The 23,532-nt window shown below is 39.8% G+C and overlaps 1 protein-coding gene across 2 annotated transcripts in view; it reads right to left on the minus strand.

Annotated features, from left to right (window-relative positions):
- SYT9 (synaptotagmin 9) overlaps window positions 1-23,532 on the minus strand; it is a 195,936-nt gene that overhangs the window by 113,431 nt on the left and 58,973 nt on the right. For both annotated transcript variants that reach the window (XM_032426909.1, XM_032426910.1), the window contains exon 3: window positions 18,463-19,009. In XM_032426909.1, the coding sequence (XP_032282800.1) occupies window positions 18,463-19,009 (547 nt within the window). The remainder of the gene's footprint in view (window positions 1-18,462; window positions 19,010-23,532) is intronic.

Consider the following 23,532-nt stretch of genomic DNA (forward strand, 5'->3'; position numbering starts at 1 on the left):
GAGGTAAAAGAGAACATAAAGCAAATCTCAACACATACCAAATAATATGCAAAATATAGTCTGTATTATCTGATCACATTCTAATTAAGTTAGAGCAATAACACTTAAAAAAACTATTAAATGTGAAATTTTAAAAACATGCTTTGAAGTAAAATATATAAATCAAAAAAAAAAAAAAAAAAAACAACCCATAGTTGATATTAGAAGACACTTAGATCTGGATAATAATGACAATACTAAATATCAAAATTTGTGGTCATCCAGTTAAAGCAGTACTTTGAAGGAAATTTATAGCCTTTAATGCGTATTTAAAGTTTCAGTTCTGCAGGATACATCAGTTCTAGAGCTCTAGTACACGGCACCACCCCTGTAGCTAACAATGCTGTACTGCATATTTAACATCTGCCAAGAAGGCAGATCTTATGCTGATATTCTTGCTACACAAAAATACTATTACCACTACTCATAATAATAAGAACAGAGAAGGTGGGAGGAAACTGTAGGAGGTGATAGATATGTCAATGGCCTTGGTGGTGGTAATGATTTCATGAATGTATGCTTATCCCCAAACCCATTGAGCTGCATACATTAAATATGTTCAGTTTTTCACATGTCAATCATGCCTCAATAAAATGGGCTGAAAGTTACTGACCTAAAGATATAAGTAGAGAAATAAGAAATCACTGAATAAGCCTAAAGAATAAAAAAAAAATCATCACAGTCAAAAGAAGAAACAGAAGACAAAAATTAAATATAATCAATAAAACTAAACGTTGGTTCTTTGAAAAAACTAATAAAAATTAACAAACCTCCAGTGATACTGATCAAAGAAAAAGAGAACAGGAGCAAACAGTTAATATTAGAAATGAGAAAAAGGACTTAAGTACAGATGAGGCAGAAAATAAAAAGATAAGATTATGAAAAACTTCAAGTCAATGAATTTAAAACACAGAAAAATCTAAATCCCCAAATCTGACTTATGAAGAAATATACAATTTGTATAGTATGGTAACAAAGGAATGGAATCAACTTTCTCCAAAGTAAACACCAGACCCAGAAGGTTGTATGGGCCAATTCTACTAAACACTGAAGGAAAAGATTATTTCAATTGTACACAAAATCCTCAAGGGAATAGGAAGAGAGAGTGCTCCATCAACTCCATTTGATCATGAAACCAGTTGAAGAGAAAACAAAAAAATAAAATCAGAGGCTGATCTCACTTATGAATTTAGTTGCAAAAATCTTTAACAAAATATTAACCAAATAACTGAATACACACACATACTTAGGTATATCTATGTATATGAAAAATAATACACCATGCGCAAATTGAACTTATAACAGAAATGTAAGTTTTTACCAAAACTAGAAAATAAAGCAATATACTTTATCACATTAAGAGATGAAAGGAGCAAAACATATGATCATCTAAATAAATTCATAAAAATCATCTGATAAAATTCAATATCCATTCAGGTTTTCAAAGCCTATAGCCAATGTCCTACTTAGTATGAAAATTCCAAGCATTCCTTTAAAAAAAAAAAAAAAGATTTATTTTATTTATTTATTTTGGGGGGGAGGGCAGAGGGAGAGGAAGAGAGAGATAGAGGATCTTGAGCAGGTTCCACACTGAGCATGGAGCCCGAGCAGGGCTTGATCCCATGACCCTGAGATCATGACCTGAGCTGAAATCAAGAGTCAGATGCTTAACTGACTGAGCCACCCATCTACCCCTCAAAGCATTCCTTTTAAGATAAAGAACAAGGCAAAGATTACTCTATGGGCCTTTGTACTGGGAGTCCTAGCAAATGCAATAAAGCAAGCAAAAGGGATGGTATGGGGAGAAAAGTCAAAAGGAGAAGAAAAAACAAAACTGTCCTTATTCATGCATGGAATAACTGTCAGTGTACAAAACTCAAAAGAATCTGTGGTGAATTTATTAGAGAGTGGAGCAATACCATGTGTTGGAGAGAGCACAGACTAAGATGGGCTCACACACCGCTGCTGGTCAAACCTCTTTGAGATATAGTGTTCTTTGATCTAGCAACTACATTCCTAGGTATAGACCCTAAGAGAAATTCTTGCACATATTTACCAGGACACATGTACAGAAAGCACATATACAGCAGCATTTCCTAAAATAGAAAAAACTTAAATTAATTCAAATATCCATTGACAAGAGACTAGATAAGGATGGTACACCATACAATGGAATGCTAAAACACCCCTGCCCAAAATAAAAAAACAAAAAAGGACTGTAGTATCTACATAAACATAAATGATTCAAAACAAAATACTGAAAATAGCAGTTTGCAGAAGAATACATACAATATAATTTCTCCACAAAAATTTCAAAAATAGGCAAAACTGAACAACCTGTTCTTATGTGGTAAAGTGATTTTAAAAACAAGGAATGTATAGATATAAAATTCAGTTTATTGGGGCGTCCAGGTGGCTCAGTCGGTTAAGCGTCTGACTCTTGATTTTGGCTCAGGTCGTGATCTCAGGGTCGTGGGATTGAGCCCCACGTTGGGCTCTGCACTCAGCAAGGAGTCTGCCTAAGATCCCCTCTCTCCCTCTCCCTCTGCCCTTCCCCTCCACCTGCTCACTCTCTCTCTAAAAAAAAAATAAACATAAAATAAAATTCAGTTTATCAATTATCTCTGGGGAAGTTTGGGGGATGGAAGAAGGGCAGAGAGAGAGCTTCAAAGAAATAGACAATGTTCTCTTTCTTGAGCTAAATTCTGGATGGACTGATAGATTTTGTTATTAATATTAAATCATACATATACATTATATATACCCTTGTATGTGTCATATATTTCATGTAAAAAAGCAAATGCTTTGTCCTCTGCAAGGATAAAAGCTATCCAAGTCTCTGTCAGAGACCTGCAGCTTTAGTAACTGCTTCCTTCAGATGTTCTGCTCTATAGTTCTGCTACTTCTCACTATTTCTGAATAATCTTAATGTCAAGGGGATGACATGTCTGAAGGATCATGAATGGGAAAAATGATAGGGTGGGATTCAGTGGATTTTCATGAAGATTCAGCTCATGAGACCCCAGGGATGGCTGACTCCACCCACATCCACATTATGAAAAGAACTTGGCTTCCATGTCATCAGGTGGAAACCAGGGCTTTCTATGGGGTTTTTCAAATTGCTGTTCCCTTAGGATCAGTTGTCTAACCAGACATAGTATTTTCAGCACCAAATGCAGTGGTATACCAGAACCAGCTTTTATCAACTGGCACCAGCTTGCAAGAGCCAATGTGAGCATCTTTTGCCAATTTCACCTTCAGTGATGTCAAACTGGTAGCTTGAATCAGCCCTGCTAGGAGTATTTACACCATAGAAATAGACAAATGCTACAAATCAGGTCCCCTTCTTCTCCCTCCACCCCCACCAGCCAGATGTTACACATCTACCCCTGAATCTGACATAGCCATACAATCATATGACAGTAACTCAGCACTGATGGTGCAATGGAATGAAACAGGATTAAATTAATAAACTTCAGGAACAGAGACTGCCTGCCCCATTTGCATTCAACTGACTTCCCGGAATACTTATATTTCCTCCTGCATGGTTCCAGGTATCCACCTCTATCAGGTCTAAAAATGGCCTCAGGGACTTGGAAGACAGTACAGGAAAATTCCTACATCAGCTACTGAAAAATATGGGACCCTGCAATGACTCACAAAGTCAAATTTTGATGGAAATGTAAAGTTTTAAAATTCCTAACATTAAAAGAAAGCCTATGCTATTGTAAACTGTACACTTCCCTTTCCTGAACTGGGGTCCACATTGGCATGGAGGGAACCTCATGACTTCCGCTGTTACCACGTGAAAACTCCAGCATCTCCCCCAAATCAGAGTCTAGCTGAGATGATCACAGGTTTCCAGAAAAGGTTTCTGAATCAGTTTCTAAGGGTGCCATTGAAAGAGAGATTCCTGAATGCTCAATGCCTCTTTGCCAGTGATGAGTGGGGTATACAAAAATGTCAAGATTCAGGCATGACAACTAACATTCACCCAGACCACTAAATTCATGCTCTCCCAACTCTGACCTTCCCCCAGATGCTGTCTTCTCTTTTGTTGACTGATACATATCCCACAGAGATGCATCATACTATTATTGATTGATATGGTTTTGGTTGAGAGGTTTAATTAAACTACTGTTTTTACACTCAATAATTGCCATTTTGTTCCTTCACAGGAAGGTGTGAGGATTAGTTTTTGACTGCTAACATTTATAAAACCCATAATCTCCTTGGAGAATTAAAGAACAAAATTTTTTAAAAATGAAAAGATTAATTTATGGGTATCGGCACTGCATAACACTCCCCAACCAAGTCAGTCCCTAGAGCCTCACCAAATTAGCCCCTTCTAAGGAGCTGCCTTTTATTCACTAAGTGCATATTAATTATTTCACTTCCAGGCAACCATTCTAGAGGCTGGGCACATAGTATGAACGTGCCAGATATGGTCTGTGCGCTTATAAAACAGTCTAATGGGGAAGAAATGAAATTGAACAAATACGTACAAGAAAGTATGACGAGGAATGACAAAAGTACAGAAGGTCATGGAAACAAATACCGAAAAAACCTTCCCTCCTAGTCCAGGTCTCAGATACAACTTCTCTGAGAAAGTGGCATTTAAGCTGGGATCTAAGACCTCAGTAGGAGTTAGCTAGGTAAAGAGAAGTAAACCAGCATATATGATAATTTTGAGACACCTTTTCATGAACTGACTGGATCGGCAGTTGAAAACCTTAGTCCCAATTCCTGTTTGGCCATTATTAAGCTATGTGACATTGGGTGAATCTCCTAAGGGCCCTCCACCTCAGTATTATGTGCCAAATGAGGATTTCAGATTACAAAAACTCTAAGGCTCTTTCTGGCTACTCAATCACAAGGCAAACATATGATACACAGATTACTACTCAGTTAGTACAAGGAAAAACTGCTTTTTTGAACAAACTTGGAGCAATACAATATAGCACATGGTATTTCCAGCAATAGGGGAGATGCTCACAGAAACTCCTCCAGGTAAAAATACTGGATTACAAAATCGTTTTTAATGCCTCACAGAGCAAAAAAGCAAAAAAGAACTTCTCCCTTGCATAAGTAGACGTTGGACTTGCTCTAGGTAAAGCAAGGGAAAAAAAGTCTCCCCTGCCAGTTTCTAACCATTAATGCAAACCTGCACTTACACATTTGGAGCCTATATTCATTCACCCTACCTCTCTGCTGCCCCCAAGCCCTCAAGGTCAAAATTTAGTTTAGAATGGTTCCATGTTGATTAACTCACAAATCATCTCTGAAGGAATGCACTTTAAACTCAGAGCTTGAAATTTTCCACTGACAAAGTTCCAAGCCAGATTAGCTCACAATCACAAATCACTAAATACAAGGGGCAATAAAGCATGATGAGTTAGAGTCAATGGAAATACCAAACAAAAAAATCAGAGTTGCAAAATTGGAGTTAGGAGCAACAGAATATAAAAATGACTATGTACAGATAAAAGAAATAAAAAAGGGAATTGAAAGTATGTTGAAACAAAAAAAAAAGACTATGAAAGATATTAGGCAAAGTAAATGGGTGAGAATTTTCCAGAACTGATAAAAAGAAACAATCTCATATTCAGGAATTCCAATAAATCTCAGTCAGGATAAATAAAAAGAAATCACCGCTTAGCAATGTTATAGTTAAACTACAGAACACTAAAGAGGAAAGCAAGATATTGAAAGCAAGAAGAAAGAAAAGAAAAATTAAACACAAGGGAATAAATATTCTACGAAATGTCAACTTCTCAAAAGCAACTGGAGGTCAGAGGGCTATGGAATGATGGCTTTGTAATGCCAAAATCAAAACAACTGAGTTTTAAGCCCCCTACTTTTTATACCCAGAAAAACATTCTAAGAACAATAGCAAAGTAATGACATATTCAGAACTGTGGCTTTCAGTTGAAGCCCACAGATACCCTAAGGAGGGTACCTAGGGGAATAAATATGTCAACCTCGCTCTCCTCCCTTGCTCACTTCCTAAACCTAAACAGAAGCCAGAGACTAAAAGAGCTCTTTTCAGTTCAAAAAAAAATAAATAAACAAAACCCGCCAAAGCCTCCAGGAGCACCAAGGAGGAGCAAAATGAAAGTATCCAGAATAATCTCCCAATTTTATAAATCAAGAATTACCTTGATTCCAACCCAGATAAGGACCATATGAGAAAGTAAATGACATGTATCACTCACCAGCACAGATAAAAAAAATTTAAACAACATATTAGCAATGTATAAAACAGGTAATATATCAAAGCCAGTTTGAATCATACTAGGAATATAAGATTGTTTCAAAATTAGAAAACTGATCAAGGTGTTGAGTAAAATAGCAAATTAAAGCAGAGAAAAACGTCATAGGATCATAGCAAATTAAAGCAGAGAAAAACCTGGGGCACCTGGGTGGCTCAGTCAGTTGAGCATCCGACTCTTGATTTCAGCTCAGATCACGACCTCAGGGTCGTGGGATTGAGCCCTGCGCTGGGCTCTACACTCACCGCAAAGTCTGTTTGTCCCTTTCCCTCTGCTCTTCACCCCCCCCACCTCCCCGCTCAAGCTCTCTGTCTCTAAAGTAAATAAATAAAATCTTTAAAAAAAAATAAAGCAGAGAAAAGCCTCCCAGCATCATAGCATTTGACAAAACAAATATTTATAATAAGTCTTAGTCAACTAGGAATGGAGGGATACATTCTTTTTTTTTTTTTGAAGGGGATATATTCTTAATATGATAAAGACATCCACAACATATCTACAGCAAAATCATACTCCATGAAAATGTTAAAGGAGCCAAGAATGACTACTACCATAATTATTATTTGGTATTATACTGGAAATCCTAGTCTATGAACTAAATTAAAAAATAAATAAAGGCATACAGATTAGAAAAAAAACAAACAAAACTATCACAATTCACATGTCTGATTATCTACAAAGAAAATTCAGAAGATTCTGCAATCAAAGTATGAGAATTAGTAAGAATTTTGCAAGATTGCCAAATTGAAGATAAATATGCAAAATTTGAACTGCATTACTATACAGCAGCAAAACTTAGGAAATATAAGTTAGAAAAAATGCTACAGTCGACCCTTGAACAATGTGAAGGTTAGGGGTGCTGGCCCCCCAAAACTTAACTATTAATAGCCTACTGTTAACTAGAAGCCTTATTGATAATATAGTCGATTAACACATATTTTACATATGTATTATGTACTGTATTCTTACAATAAAGTAAGCTAGAGAACAGAAGATGTTATTAAGAAAATCATAAGGAAGAGAAAATACATTTACAGCCTTGTACTGTATTTATGGAAAAAAATGCATGTGTAAGTAGATCCGCATAGTTCAAACCCGTGTTATTCAAGGGTTAGCTGTAGCTGAAATAATGAAAAGTATAGCACCTACCAATAATTCTAATAAGAGACATGCAAGATCCTCATGAAGAAAATCATAAGCCTTGAATAAAAGAATTTTAGTTTTTCGTGAATAGACTCAATATCACAAAACATGCAAAATTCCCCTAATCTACAGGCTTCATACAAGTCCAAATAAATACCAGAAAGAATTAGTAATTTGATAATTTGATTCTAAAATTTATGTGAAACACTACATCAAAAACTAATGATGTATTGTATGGTGACTAACATAACATAATAAAATTAAAAACTACCAAAAAATAAATAAATAAATAAAATAAAATTTATGTGAAAGGTCAAGTATCAGCCAAGACTGAATGAAGAAAAAGCAGGCTGGATGACTGTTCTTTCAGATATTAAATCTTATCACAGAATGACAGTAATTCGCAAATTGTGCTATAGGTAGGTACAGTCAAAAAGAACAAAATAAAGGAAAAAGATTCCAGAAACAGACTCTTCATATACTATATAGGACAGAGCATGCACTGCAGATTATTGAAAAAATATGGCAGAAAATTGGTTATCCATATGGAAAAACATGGATGTATCAGGGACTGAATGTCTGTGTCCCCTCCCCTCCCCTCCCAAACTCATATATTGAAGCCCTATTCCCCAACATGATGGTATTTGGAGGTGGGTCCTTTGGGAGGCAATTACGTTTAGATGGAATCATGATGGTAGGGACTCCATGATGGGATTAGTGTCATTATAAGAGAAAGGGGCTCCTGGCTGGCTCAGTTGGTGGAGCGTGCAACTCTTGATCTCAGGATTGTGAGTTCGAGCACCATGTTGGGGGTAGAGATTGTTTAAAAATAAAATCTTAAAAAAAAGAAAAAAGAAGAGAAAGAGACCAGAGCTCTCTCTCTCTTTTCCATGTGAGGACACACTGAGAAGGTAGCTGTCTGCAAGGCAGGAAGGAAGCTCTCACAAGGAACTGAACTGGCCAACACCTTGATCGTGGACTTTTCAGCCTGTGGAGCTGTGAGAAATAAATTCCTGTTGTTTCAGCTACCCAGTGTATGATATGGTGCTATGGCAGCCCGAGCTAATACAGGGTGCCTGTACTACATTGTACAATCAGTTTCATTCCGGGTAGATTAAAATAATTAGGAAAGTCAAAAGTGGGGCGGAGCAAGATGGCGGAGGAGTAGGAGACCTAAACTTCGTCTGGTCCCAGGAATTCAGCTGGATAGGGATCAAACCATTCTGAACACCTACGAACTCAACAGGAGATAGAAGAAAAGAAGAGCAACAACTCTCTGAACAGAAAAGCAACCACTTTCTGGAAGGTAGGACGTGCGGAGAAGTGAATCCGAGGCGATATTCGGGAAGATAGATGGCGGGGGAGGGGGCCTTTTCCCTTTTTCAACCAACATCTTATCAATCCCTTTTTTAAAAAAAATCTTTTTTATTTTTCATTTTTACAGTCATATTCTATCCCTTCACAGCAGATAACCTTATTTCTGGTATATATATATGTATAAGTTGTTCTCTCTTTAAAATTTTGGGATACAGTTTCTTCTAACAGACCAAAATATACCCCAAATCTCTAGTGTATGGCTTTATTATAGTCTCCTGCCTGATCACATTCTCTCCCTTTTATTTATTTATTTATTTTTAAAATCCTCTTCTCTCTTTTTTCAACCAACTTATCTTATCAATTCCTTTTATAAAAACTTTTATAATTTTCATCTTTACAGTCATATTCCATCCCTTCATCATATTTACCCTTATTTTTGTACATATATAAGTTTTTCGTTCTTTAAAATATTGGGAGGCACTTTCTTCTAACAGACCAAAAACACCTAAAATCTAGTGTGTGACACTGATCTATGCACCAGCCTGATCATATTTGATCATATTCTTTTTTTTCTATGTTTGTTTTTTATCTTTTTCTTTTTCTTTTCTTTTTTTTTTTCTTTTTTCTTTCTTTCCCTTTCTTTCCCCCCGGTTTCAGGTCTCTTCTGATTTGTTTAGTGTATATTTTTCTGGGGTTGTTGTTACCCTGTTAGCATTTCGTTCTCATTCATCTATTCTCCTCTGGACAAAATGACAAGACGGAAAAAATCACCTCAAAAAAAAGAACAAGAGGCAGTACTGACTGCAAGGGACCTATAAATACGGACATTAGTAAGATGTCGGAACTAGAGTTCAGAATGATGATTTTAAGGATACTACCTGGGCTTGAAAAAAGCATGGAAGATATTAGAGAAACTCTTTCTGGAGAAATAAAAGAACTAAAATCTAACCAAGTTGAAATCAAAAAGGCTATTAATGAGGTGCAATAAAAAATGGAGGCTCTAACTGCTAGGATAAATGAGGCAGAAGAGAGAATTAGTGATATAGAAGACCAAATGATGGAAAATAAAGAAGCTGAGAAAGAGAGAGATAAACAACTACTGGATCATGAGGGCAGAATTCAAGAGATAAGTGGTAATAAGGTATGGTATATGGTAATAAGACAAAACAATATTAGAATAATTGGGATCCCAGAAGAAGAAGAAAGAGAGAGAGGGGCAGAAAGTATATTGGAGCAAATTATAGCAGAGAACTTCCCTAATTTGGGGAAGGAAACAGGCATCAAAATCCAGGAGGCACAGAGAACCCCTCTCAAAATCAATAAAAATAGGTCAACACCCCGACATCTAATAGTAAAACTTACGAGTCTCAGAGACAAAGAGAAAATCCTGAAAGCAGCTCGGGACAAGAGGTCTGTAACCTACAACAGTAGAAATATTTGATTGGCAGCAGACCTATCCACAGAGACCTGGCAGGCCAGAAAGGACTGGCATGATATATTCAAAGCACTAAATGAGAAAAATATGCAGCCAAGAATACTATATCCAGCTAGGCTGTCATTGAAAATAGAAGGAGAGATAAAAAGCTTCCAGGACAAACAAAAACTAAAGGAATTTGCAAACACGAAACCAGCCCTACAAGAAATATTGAAAGGGGTCCTCTAAGCAAAGAGAGAGCCTAAAAGTAACATAGACCAGAAAGGAACACAGACAATATACAGTAACAGTATATTACCAAAATATATTAACAAATATAAATATAAAATATATTATAAAACAATATATATATAAATATATATATTATATATATATTTATATAAATATAAAATATATATAAAAACAAATATAAATATATTAACAAAATATTACCTTACAGGCAATACAATGGCACTAAATTCTTATCTTTCAATAGTTACCCTGAATGTAAATGGGCTAAATGCCCCAATCAAAAGACACAAGGTATCAGAGTGGATAAAAAAACAAGACCCATCGATATGCTGTCTGCAAGAGACTCATTCTAGACCCAAAGACACCACAGATTGAAAGTGAGGGGGTGGAAAACCATTTACCATGCTAACGGACACCAAAAGAAAGCTGGCGTGGCAATCCTTATATCAGACAAATTAGATTTTAAACCAAAGACTATAATAAGAGATGAGGAAGGACACTGTATCATACTTAAAGGGTCTATCCAACAAGAAGATCTAACAATTGTAAATATCTATGCCCCTAACATGGGAGCAGCCATATAAGCCAATTAATAACAAAAGCAAAGAAACACATTGACAACAATACAATAATAGTGGGGGACTTTAACACCCCCCTCACTGAAATGGAAAGACCATCTAAGCAAAAGATCAACAAGGAAATAAAGACTTTAAATGACACACTGGACCAAATGGACTTCACAGATATATTCAGAACATTCCATTCCAAAGCAACAGAATACACATTCTTCTCTAGTGCCCATGGAACATTCTCCAGAATCGATCACATCCTAGGTCACAAATCAGGTCTCAACCGGTACCAAAAGATTGGGATCATTCCCTGCATATTTTCAGACCACAATGCTTTGAAACTAGAACTCAATCACAAGAAGAAAGTCGGAAAGAACTCTAATACATGGAGGCTAAAGAGCATCCTACTAAAGAACGAATGGGTCAACCAGGAAATTAAAGAAGAATTTAAAAAATTCATGGAAACGAATGAAAATGAGAACACAACTGTTCAAACTCTTTGGGATGCAGGAAAGGCAGTACTAAGACGAAAGTATATAGCAATGCAAGCCTTTCTCAAGAAACAAGAAAGGTCTCAAATACACAACCTAACCCTACACCTAAAGGAGCTGGAGAAAGAACAGCAGATAAAGCCTAAACCCAGCAGGAGAAGGGAAATAATAAAGATCAGAGCAGAAATCAATGAAATAGAAACCAAAAGAACAGTAGAACAGATCAACGAAACTAGGAGCTGGTTCTTTGAAAGAATTAACAAGATTGATAAACGCCTGGCCAGACTTACAAAAAGAAAAGAGAAATGACCCAAATAAATAAAATCATGAATGAAAGAGGAGAGATCACAATCAACACCAAAGAAATATAAACAATTATAAGAACATATTATGAGCAACTCTATGCCAGCAATTAGATAATCTGAAGAAATGGATGCATTCCTAGAGATGTATAAACTACCAAAACTGAACCAGGAAGAAATAGAAAACCTGAACAGACCTATAACCACTAAGGGAATTGAAGCAGTCATCAAAACTCTCCCAAAAAACAAAAGTCCAGGGCCAGATGGCTTCCCAGGGGAATTCTACCACACATTTAAAGAAGACTTAATACCTATTCTTCTGAAACTGTTCCAAAAAATAGAAATGGAAGGAAAACTTCCAAACTCATTTTATGAGGCCACCATTACCTTGATCCCCAAACCAGACAAAGACTCCATCAAAAAGGAGAATTACAGACCAATATCCTTGATGAACATGGATATAAAAATTATCACCAAAATATTAGCCAGTAGGATCCAACAGTACATTAAAAGGATTATTCACCACGACCAAGTGGGATTTATCCCTAGGCTGCAAGGTTGGTTCAACATCTGCAAATCAATCAATGTGATACAATACATTAATAAAAGAAAGAACAAGAACCTCTCAATAGATGCAGAAAAAGCATTTGACAAAGTACAGCATCCTTTCTTGATCAAAACTATTCAGAGTATAGGGATCAAGGGTACATACCTCAATATCATAAAAGCCACCTATGAAAAACCCACAGCAAATATCATTCTCAACGGGGAAAACCTGAGAACTTTCCCCCTAAGGTGGGAACACGACAGGGATGTCCACTATCACCACTGCTATTCAACATAGTATTAGAAGTCCTAGCCACAGCAATCAGACAACAAAAAGAAATAAAAGGCATCCGAATTGGCAAAGAAGAAGTCAAACTCTCACTCTTTGCAGATGATATGATACTTTATGTGGAAAACCCAAAGACTCCACCCCAAAACTGCTAGAACTCATACAGGAATTCGGTAAAGTGGCAGGATATAAAATCAGTGCACAGAAATCAGTGGCATTCCTATACACCAACAACAAGACAGAAGAAAGAGAAATTAAGGAGTCGATCCCATTTACAATTGCACCCAAAACCATAAGATACCTAGGAATAAATCTAACCAAAGAGGCAAAGAATCTATATTCAGAAAACTATAAAATACTCATGAAACAAATTGAGGAAGACACAAAGAAATGGAAAAACGTTCCATGGATTGGAAGAACAAATATTGTGAAGATGTCAATGCTACCTTGAGCAATCTACACATTCAATGCAATCCCCATCAAAATACCATCCACTTTCTTCAAAGAAATGGAACAAATAATCCTAAAATTTGTATGGAACCAGAAAAGACCCCGAATAGCCAAAGGAATGTTGAAAAAGAAAAGCAAAGCTGGTGGCATCACAATTCCGGACTTCCAGCTCTATTACAAAGCTGTCATCATCAAGACAGTATGGTACTGGCACAAAAACAGACACATAGATCAATGGAACAGAATAGAGAGCCCAGAAATGGACCCTCAACTCTATGGTCAACTAATCTTTGACAAAGCAGGAAAGAATGTCCACGGGAAAAAGACAGTCTCTTCAACAAATGGTGTTGGGAAAACTGGACAGCCACATGCAGAAGAATGAAACTGGACCATTTCCTTACACCACACACAAAAAATAGACTCCAAATGGTTGAAAGACCTCAATGTGAGACAGGAGTTCATCAAAATGCTAAAGGAGAACACAGGCAGCAACCTCTTCGACCTCAGCTGCAGCAACTTCTTCCTAGAAACATCGCCAAAGGCAAGGGAAGCAAGGGCAAAAATGAACTATTGGGACTTCATCAAGATAAAAAGCTTTGGCACAGCAAAAGAAACAGTCAACAAAACCAAAGACAACCGACAGAATAGGAGAAGATATCTGCAAATGACGTATTGGACAAAGGGCTAGTATCCAAAATCTATAAAGAACTTCTTAAACTCAACACCCAAAGAACAAATGATCCAATCAAGAAATGGGCAGAAGACATGAACAGACATTTTTCCAAAGAAGACATCCAAATGGCCAACAGACACATGAAAAAGTGCTCAACATTGCTCAGCATCAGGGAAATCCAAATCAAAACCTCAACGAGATACCACCTCACAGCAGTCAGAATGGCTAAAATTAACAAGTCCGGAAACAACAGATGTTGGCGGGGATGTGGAGAAAGGGGAACCCTCCTACACTGTTGGTGGGAAAGCAAGCTGGTGCAGCCACTCTGGAAAACAGTATGGAGGTTCCTCAAAAAGTTGAAAATAGAGCTACCATACGATCCAGCAATTGCACTACTGGGTATTTACCCCAAAGATACAAATGTAGGGATCCGAAGGGGTACATGCACCCCGATGTTTATAGCAGCAATGTCCACAATAGCCAAACTATGGAAAGAGCCAAGATGTCCATCAACAGATGAATGGATAAAGAAGAAGTGGTATATATATACAATGGAATATTACGCAGCCATCAAAAGGAATGAAATCTTGCCATTTGCAATGATGTGGATGTAACTGGAGGGTATTATGCTGAGTGAAATAAGTCAATCAGAGAAAGACATGTATCATATGATCTCACTGATTTGAGGAATTCTTAATCTCAGGAAACAAACTGCGGGTTGCAGGAGTAGTGGGGGGTGGGAGGGATGGGGTGGCTGGGTGATAGACATTGGGGATGGTACGTGCTATGTTGAGTGCTGTGAATTGTGTAAGACTGTTGAATCACAGACCAGTACCTCTGAAACAAATAATACATTATATGTTAAAAAAAAGAAGAAGAAGACAGCAGGAAGGGGAAAATGAAGGGGGGGAATCAGAGGGGGAGACAAACCATGAGAGACTATGGACTCTGAGTAATAAACTGAGGGTTCTAGAGGGGAGGGGGGTGGGGGGATGGGTTAGCCTGGTGATGGGTATTAAAGAGGGCACGTACTGCATGGAGCACTGGGTGTTATATGCAAACAATGAATCATGGAACACTACATCAAAAACTAATGATGTAATGTATGGTGATTAACATAACTCTAAAAAAAAAAAAAAAGAATAAGTGAAGGCCAAAAACTCAAAATAAAATTGTGCAAAGATAAAAAAAAAAAGAAGGAAAGTCTAAACTTTAAAACTTCTAAAGGGAAATACAGGGGAAATATCTTTATGACATAGGGTAAGGAAGGATTTCTTAAAAAAGACACAAAAGCGCGAAGTTGTGAAGGAAAACATTGTTATGTTTTACTACATTAAACATAAGAACCTCTACTGATCAAAAGGTATCATCAAGTGAGGAAAAAGACAGTCATAAATTGAGAGATGATGTTTGTTAATACACATCGCCAACAAAGGATTTGCATCCAGCCTATACAAAGAACATATGTGAATCAATAAGGAAAAGAAAAGAGGAAAAGTGCTGAACAAGCATTGTGCAAGAAAGGAAATGTGGATGACCAATAAGCATATCCAAAGATGGTCAACCTTGACAACCAAGGAAATACAAATTACTTACCATGTCACAGGCATGTACATGCACTCATATTAAACGCTGTGGCAACTGTAAGAGTTGGTGAAAATGTGGAGCACGAGGAACTGTCGTACCTCACCAGTGGGAGGATCAATCTGGACAGTCGCCGTGGAAAGGAAGTCCGGGAGGCCTAGAAAAGTTGAACATGTGTGCATCTTACCTGTATCAGGGATATACCCTAGAGGAATTATTGCATATGTGAACTAGGAGATGTGCACAAACATGTTCTCTAGAGTATTATTCAGAATTGTTAAAAACAAATAACCACCTAAATATCATCAATATAAGAAAGCTAATTCGTCATCTATAATGCAACAGAATATTATACAGCAATGAAAATAGATGAAGAGATCTACTGATCTCTTTTGTTAAATGTCATAAAGTGGGCTGAAAAAAAGAAGTCAAAGAAGAGCTGTGAAAAGCAGAAGCAGACAAAACCAAACAATGTATTGTCTTACAAATATGTCACAATATAAATAAAATTCAGGATAGTGTTTTTCCACTTGGCAGGAGTGGACTGAGAGGGAATGGGAGGAGGGAAGACAACCCAAGTGTCAGCAAAAGTACTGGTTCTGTTCTATTCTTCAGATGAACAGTGGGTTCATGCCTGTTCATTTAATTATTCCCTCATGAATCTATATGTGTACATTATATACATGCTATATTATAAAGATTTATTTATTTACTTTAGAGAGAGAGAGAGCATGAGTGGGAGGGGCAGAGAGAGAGGGAGAGAGAATCCAAAGCAGACTCTGCACTGAGCACGGAGCCTGAAGCAGCGCTCGATCTCACATTCCTGAGACCACGACCTGAGCCGAAACCAAGTCAGATGCTTAACCCACTATGCCACCCAGGAGCCCCCTACATGCTATATTACAAAACCAGAAACTTGGCAAGCCTCAGACCTTCACGCTCAGTCTCTACACAAAGTCACAATCAAAACAGCCTCAAATAATAATTTTGAAAATGGAATTTTAAAAACTACATGGCAGTACACCTGAAACTAATGTAATATTGTATGTCAACTATACTTCAATAAAAAACAACTATATGGCAGATTATGAAATAATCTATAATTCCATTCTCAAAACCTGCCCTCTCCTGCTGGTCATCCAAAGGCCTAGATCAATGCTCAGAATATTTGTTATTGGCCTGAGGAAAGAGCTGAGCGTTTTGAAGCCTCTAACCGTATCAGTTTTCCTCCTTCATAAATAATTTTACAGTCTCCTCAACTCAGTGGAAATCCAGGATTCTCCAACAATAGACACGGGCACTCTTACTCCCTGGGGAGTGCTAAAATGGCAGTGATCTCAGGGCCAGGAGGTCTCTGCAGGCTGCCATTCTATACTCTCATCCCAGGAGAAACTGTTCTAGATGTTTCCACCAGGGACCAGCCTTACCCAGATTTTTATCAGCTATTGGGTACTCAGTGTTGCTCTGCCCATGAAGTCTCTAGAAGTCCACTCAGAGCAGGATCTCTGTGGAGCTTTCTGATAATCATTCCAGCTACTCTGTGGAATCCATTTGTTAAAAAATATAAATAGATATCACCCCAGATTGTGTGACCAACCCCTGCCCTGGAGCATCCCTGTTGGCCCTCAGTACCTCCACTCACTCCCCGGGGGACTCGGTAAACGCTCCAATAAAAGAGCTCCTTCTTGAGCCCTTCGTATCTTAGTGTAAGCAGCCTGTCCATTTTGCTACCTCCTGATTCTGGCAATTGGGATTTGGGATATAGTCTTTACTTCCCCCACCATCCATTTTTGGATTTACAGATTTCAACCTTTTCAAGACTGAAGAGATCTGTTCCTTCTCCAATCTCCCAAATCACCTTAGTTTCATCAACTGCTGTTCCCTGCACCTTCTGCAGTTCTTTCTTTCCTTTCCTCATCATTATGATACAGGCCAGCCAAACTCCAGGCTACACTTTGCTTATCGGAGTAGCAGGACACACCTGGCACCAGTATCTCGTGGCACGTGACGAGCAGGTGCCTCTTGGAACAGCCAAAGTGCAGGTGAGTCCCCAGTTCACAAAGGTGGCCAAGAGTGAGAAAGTACTAGTGTGGGGATTTGGTCATTGGGCAGAGATTTTGTGTGTTCTCTTCCTGAACAGAATGAGAGCCTTTCCCTTGCTGGACTCCAAACTCAAGCTGGGTCATCATTTGAGCTGAGGAAGGATTATGGTGCTTGGTGCCTTTGGATGCCAAGACAGAGAATGAAAATTGTGCTGGCCTCAGAAGAGCTCGTATTCTAGGAGACGTGCGAGCAGAGCTGCCTGCAGGAATCTGGACGGAGGAAAGAAACAAGTGGCTTTAAAATATCAGAGTTACCTAAGAGAGTCCATTTTCCTTCTCTTTCAGGAGTGCCAATACACATCTGCAGGACGGGGAGAAGGACAGAAATGGAGTAATAATATCACCACTGCAATCTCATTTAAAATGTAAACATGGGCATGTGGTGTTGCTACATAGCACTTCCGCCCTCTCTCCTGAGCTCTAAATTGGATGTGACCTTCCATAGATTAGCGCTGCCAATATCTGCAGATCTTTTCAAACCGGACTCCTTGTCACTTTGATTCTTTGCTTAAAAATGTGGTGCCAACTCATCGCAACCATTGTCACTTCTGGGATTAAAGAGGAAGATCTGATCATGGGAAATGCAGCTGAGCTGACCTGGGGACACGGTCAAGGACTTAATGCTCTCAGAGAGTCTGGCAATGGTCTCGTAGCTGCAGATTACAGTTAATAGGATGCCAGGATCCATTTAGCACAAATAACCTAAGAAAGCTCTACAGAAAATGTGGTAAGGAGGGCAGATAATATCTCCTGCCAATTAGGGAAGAGCTAAGAATTAGAAAGCAGAAAAGAGAGAATGTTATGCTTTCATACTGTTTTCATGAATAATTCTGGGAACTTTTAAAATGAATATTGTTAAAGACCTGTTTCTGGGAAGGTACAAGAAGGTTCTGAAACAAAAGCTATCCGGACACTGAAGTGAATTTTATACTTCGTCCCTGCAAAAAAATAAGGTATAAGTAATCTGTTTACATGTGGACCAAGAAGCCACCCCCAGAATGGAGAAATGCTGGACTTACGTTGGTGACATATTCGATATCCTTCCAAAGGATGCACTCCCTGGGGAAATCAGCCAAGTCTAAGAAGTGATCCACCACCACTTGGCCAATTAGGTCATGGCGAGAGAACCTGTCAAAGTCATACACAGAGAAGTGAAGCTTCCGGGCTGCAAGGTCATTGTAGGGTACTGGAAACAAAAACACTTCATCAAACACAGGGTTCAGGGTCTTTCTGTGAACTTTAGTCTGGTGTTTGGTTTTCCGATCAGGAAGCAAATAGATCTTGACATAAGGATCTGAAGTCCCAGAAAAGTCCTTGGCAGGCAAATTGACAGCTTTGTGAATCTTCACTATGAGCTGCTCTAAGTCACAGTCATATTTTAAAATGAAATTCAGTTTCCCACAGGCTTTGCTATTACCCCTTGTCCCATCATCAGTATCCACTGACCGCTGCTTATATAACTCTGGTTTAATTCGACCAATTCCAGTCAACTGTTCCTGTTTTTGAAGCTGCTGGATATTGAAGTCCGGGTTTGACAGGTTGAGTTGTCTTCGGATTGAATTATGCCTTGAGTGAAGAGCAAGAGAGAACAAAGTTACAACCTCATTAGCCACGGGTCTTTCAGAAACTTGTGCCCGGGATGTAGGTACTGTTAAAAACTTAGATCTGTGGGCTTTTTTTTGGGGGGGGGGTCTAAATTCAAAATGCCCATCAATGTGAGTAAGCTGCTCTCCAAGGCTTGAAGCTCAAAACTGAGGCCATCAGGAAACAAACCTACTAACACGTGACCTTGGAGCTTTAAAGGTTTAATGCACTTTCGAAACTAATATGCCATTAAAGAAGCTTTTTCAGCCGGCAGAATGTAAAGGTTTGTACAAACTGCTTTAAAAATAAAATTGTTCACCTTTACATATAATGTCATCCTGAAATTGAAACAGTTAGCTACGTGTTGTCTTAGGGAGAACGCATCTGTCTCTAAATCACATAGAATTTCCTGTCACCGGCTTATAACTTTATTAGTAAGTAAGTACTTGCTGGTTCAAATCAAAGCATTTCATCATAAGAACACAGCTTTTGCTCTCGTGAGAATGCGTGTGACAGGATGCGTCCGCTTCCAGTGGACTGCTGGCTCTGACGTGCAGATGGCAGCTCCATGATAGCGTTTCCGTCACACCATGTGATCGGGGGGAAGGGCTTTATTTCTGTCATAAACACTAAGAGTATAAAAATTAAAGGTAAGCTGCTATAAATGTGTATAGGGATTCAGAGAAGGTTGAATACTGATATTTGCAAATTAAATATTTGCTGGCAGAATCTACTCTTCACCCTATAAGCTTATTGGGTTGGGTTAGTGGTTTCCCTGGAATTCTCTTTGAAACCTGCCTTATCTGTGTGAGTCCTCATGAACTGAGAGAAGTAGTCATTACATGCAAGGTTGTTTTTAATGTTATTTGTGTTTGTTTTCAGCCCAGAGTTCAGAGTCATTGTATTGTATTTTCTGTTATCTCTCAATAACCCTAATTAAAGTAGCCGCTCTCCACCAGTAGGTGAAAGGGAACAACCAGGCTGTCTCTGAGGGGATTGATAAATAGCTGGAGAGGCAGAGTAAACATCTGAGTTTGTCTTCTTTTCCTTTCTTGAGACTACTTTATGAAACAAAGGTGTCAAATGGGATTAATAGACCCCCCAAACATGTTTGAAATTATTCTCGTGATATAGATGCTGTTATGCTGAACACTCCTCTTCATCCTCAATGTGTTCCTGGCCACTCATCACCCCCCCGGTACAACAGGAACACCACCACAGAACTGGCAGGTGCACCCGTCACAGCCAACACAGCCCACCGCAAGCGGATACGCCCAGGGCACACGCATTCCCATATGTGCAAAAACCGTGCGGTCTCGAAGTCTCTGTTGTCAGATTTTAATTTTGTACAAAGAAATCCACCATCTTAAGTGTTCTCTGCATTTTATGACTTCTCGGGGCGGGGTGGGGGGAGAGCAGGGGATGCTGTTAAACACCTCAAACCAGCTCCCTGTGCTAGTACAGCCCCGCCATTCGCTTGTCCAGACACTGACCCTTTGCAGGGCTGGAACAGAGCTCCAGTCTCACTCTCCTGGGATCCCTGGACAGAAGGGATTGGCACGGAGCAGCCAGCGTCCAGCCCTATGCAGAGGCCATAAGGGGCTGGGATCTGTTCTGGCCTCTGCTGTTGATTTTTCCCTCCAGGCTAGATTCAAACAAGGACCATGCCTGGGTCTGGTGTCAATTCCTGCCTACAACAGGCCATTCCAGAACTGTTTAGTGATGCTGTTTAAATACTGAAAGTGCTTCCTCACGGCCACAAGACGCACTTTCTTTGGACCAATGTCTGATGGAACACCTGTCCTGTGTCTGCGCTAGACCAGAGCCTGCCACTCGGCTACCACTTTTCTCCCAAGGTGGTTGCCGAGCAGACTCTCTGTGTGTAACAACTTACCTTTGGGTTTTCTGAGTACTGGCTTTAGACTCCTCACAGCAACATTTTGTCTTAACCCTATCTGTAGGACTAGGCCTGCCATGTAAATTTAAATTTTAAATTTAAAACACATGAATCTGCCTGCTTGCAATGGAACATATTCCATTTTACTTGTACGTCTTCTTAGAGAGGAAATCTAAACAGAAATAAGTCCCATGTGTTCTGCTCCTCCTAACCACAATGGCTTGCCAGGCGACCAAGGGGGCGGACTGGGCAGGGCATCATGAAGAGATCTTACTTCAAAGACCAAAACAAGGCCCTAAATGCACAGGAGGCCTCCATTCAAAATTCCAGTAGAGCTGAAGATTCTTTTTAAAAATCAAGCACGGATAGGAACACTATTATCCACCGAAACATCTTCCATTGCTAGTTTCCTTCCCAACACTTCTGCCTCCATTCAGAATCCCACTTACTATTTGGAAAAAAGTTGAATCCCACTCTAAGGCGGTGGCTTAAAGCAGACAGCCGACTGTAACAGGCCATGACAGTTCTCACTCCCTGGGGTCTCTTTCAATCACTTTCAATTTCCTTTCAGGAGCAAATCAGGGATTACTGGAGTTGGGGGGTGGGTGAGCAGACAAGAGAAGCTCAGAGCAGTCAGGGAGCCAGGGTAATTCGCGACCTCCCTACCTAACCTCTGGAGCTCTCTGGGCTGAGACATGAGCAAGAAAGGCTGCCCCCGGGATGAGAAGAAGACAAAGGAGAGGAAATGGAAAATCAATACCCCATCGCTCTCATAGGCTGCTCACATGGAGGTGGGAAGGAAAAGCAAGTCTGAAGCAAGAGAGAAGATAGATATGGAACAGAATGTTTTGATCTGGCTCCTGCCAGCCCAGGCGAGGTAGTTCTAAAATGGTCCATGGAGGTGGCCCTTGACTCCAGTAAACTACAGGCCCCCAGGGCAAAGGTCTGAAATTTTAAGGTCACAGAGTGGGCGTGACAAGGAGGGATCTGTGTCTGAAGCAGGCAGTCCTCTGAGCAGGTCTGGGGAGTCCTGAATTTGGTGTTCTCGGGACTTAATGTGGGCAATGAAAGGAAGGAGAAGGAATGGTTTCCAAAGACTGGGGGCGGAAAGGAAAGCTGAGAGATGGGGTCCTCTGTAAATAAGTCACACTCTGATGCTGTCTTAGAGAAGCCGGACGCTGGGGTTGAGATCCTCAGCTTTACCCACCTCCCATCCTCCCTTAGTGCAGGTGGAGGACGTTTTCCTGTCGTGGAAGAGAGCTGAAAGACTGGATGTGGCTGGCCCAGATCTGAGTTGGAAGATTGGTAGTTGAGCCTGGAGAAAGCCTAATTTCAAAGATGATTAAAAAATCTGTGAAGCAGATTTCCCACAACAAACTCAAAAACACTTTAATGCCTGAAAGGAATCTGAGCCTCGCCAAGTCGCAGCCTCAGGTCAGCAGAGGCAGGAGCCCAGGTGCAAAAAGCTTTTCCTCCTCTCCTTTCCTCAATTTGAATTAACCAGTTCCAGGGTCCCACTTCGAGTCCCCAAAGTCTTGGTCCCTGAACCATGACCTAAAAAGCCAACTACTTCCACTGGATTTTAAGAAAGAGGACAATACCACAATTCACCAAATACGAATGTGCAAAGCAAGGGGTCAGGTAGGGTGGAAGGCACAGAGAGGCAAAGCCTAGTCACCGCCTACAAGGAGTTGGCTGGCCAGGGGGGTGATAGAATAGTCAAACGCTAACTACACAGCAGGTCAGAAGAGGAGAAGAACTGACCAGACGTTAAGGAGCCACACAGGCAGAGAGAGAGGCCACTGGCTTGGTGAATGGTCATGGAGGAAACGGTACTCTCCCCAAGCCTGGCTACTTAACTTGGCCTCATATTATCAGCCTCCAAATTGATGCTATAGACCTCAATAGGGAAATTAAGGAAGTTTCCATCTTGGCTCCCAGCTCTCCAGCAGGATAGGATCTTCAACTCTTCTGCCTCCACAGCTTTCTCCTCACATGCGCCTACATCTTCCATCCAGGCTCTGGGGGAGAGCCAACGCCCATCATTCTCACCATCCCTTCCACCTCTGGGTCTCCCATGCAATTCCAGGCAACCCGCCATCACTTCAGTGACCCCATCTCAGAGGTGACACTTGGCTTATCCTTTCCCTGGTTCTGGGGTACCAGTGTCGACAGAGCTTCAGGGTTCAAGGAGAGGAAAGAGAGAAGCAAACTGTGATTTCAGAACCACATGGGTTTCTTTACTAGGTTCAAGTCAAGACAGGGAAGTTTGGAAACAATGGGGATAGGATTGTTTCCCTTCTTGGAAGTTCTCCGGGTGATAGAGAGGAGAGAGTTGGGTTGTCCTGAGCCACAGACAGACACAGAAGAGGAAAGTCTCAGACAGGGGCAGATGCAGTGAACTGACTACAGGGCAGAAGGAAATGGGGATCTTTCTTAGCACAGGATTCAGAGGCTTCCAGAATGAATGATATAAGAAAGATGTAAGCATCACACCTTTGCCAGTGGAGGTGTGTGATCAAGTGGAGTCGGAAACTCTTGATGCATGACCTGCTTCTTCCCACACCTTCCACCCAAGTTAAACAAGTTTGAAATCTTGGTGTCACTT

This window comes from Phoca vitulina, unplaced genomic scaffold, assembly GCF_004348235.1.
Source record: "Phoca vitulina isolate PV1807 unplaced genomic scaffold, GSC_HSeal_1.0 scaffold36, whole genome shotgun sequence".
In the NCBI taxonomy this organism is placed as follows: Eukaryota; Metazoa; Chordata; class Mammalia; order Carnivora; family Phocidae; genus Phoca; species Phoca vitulina.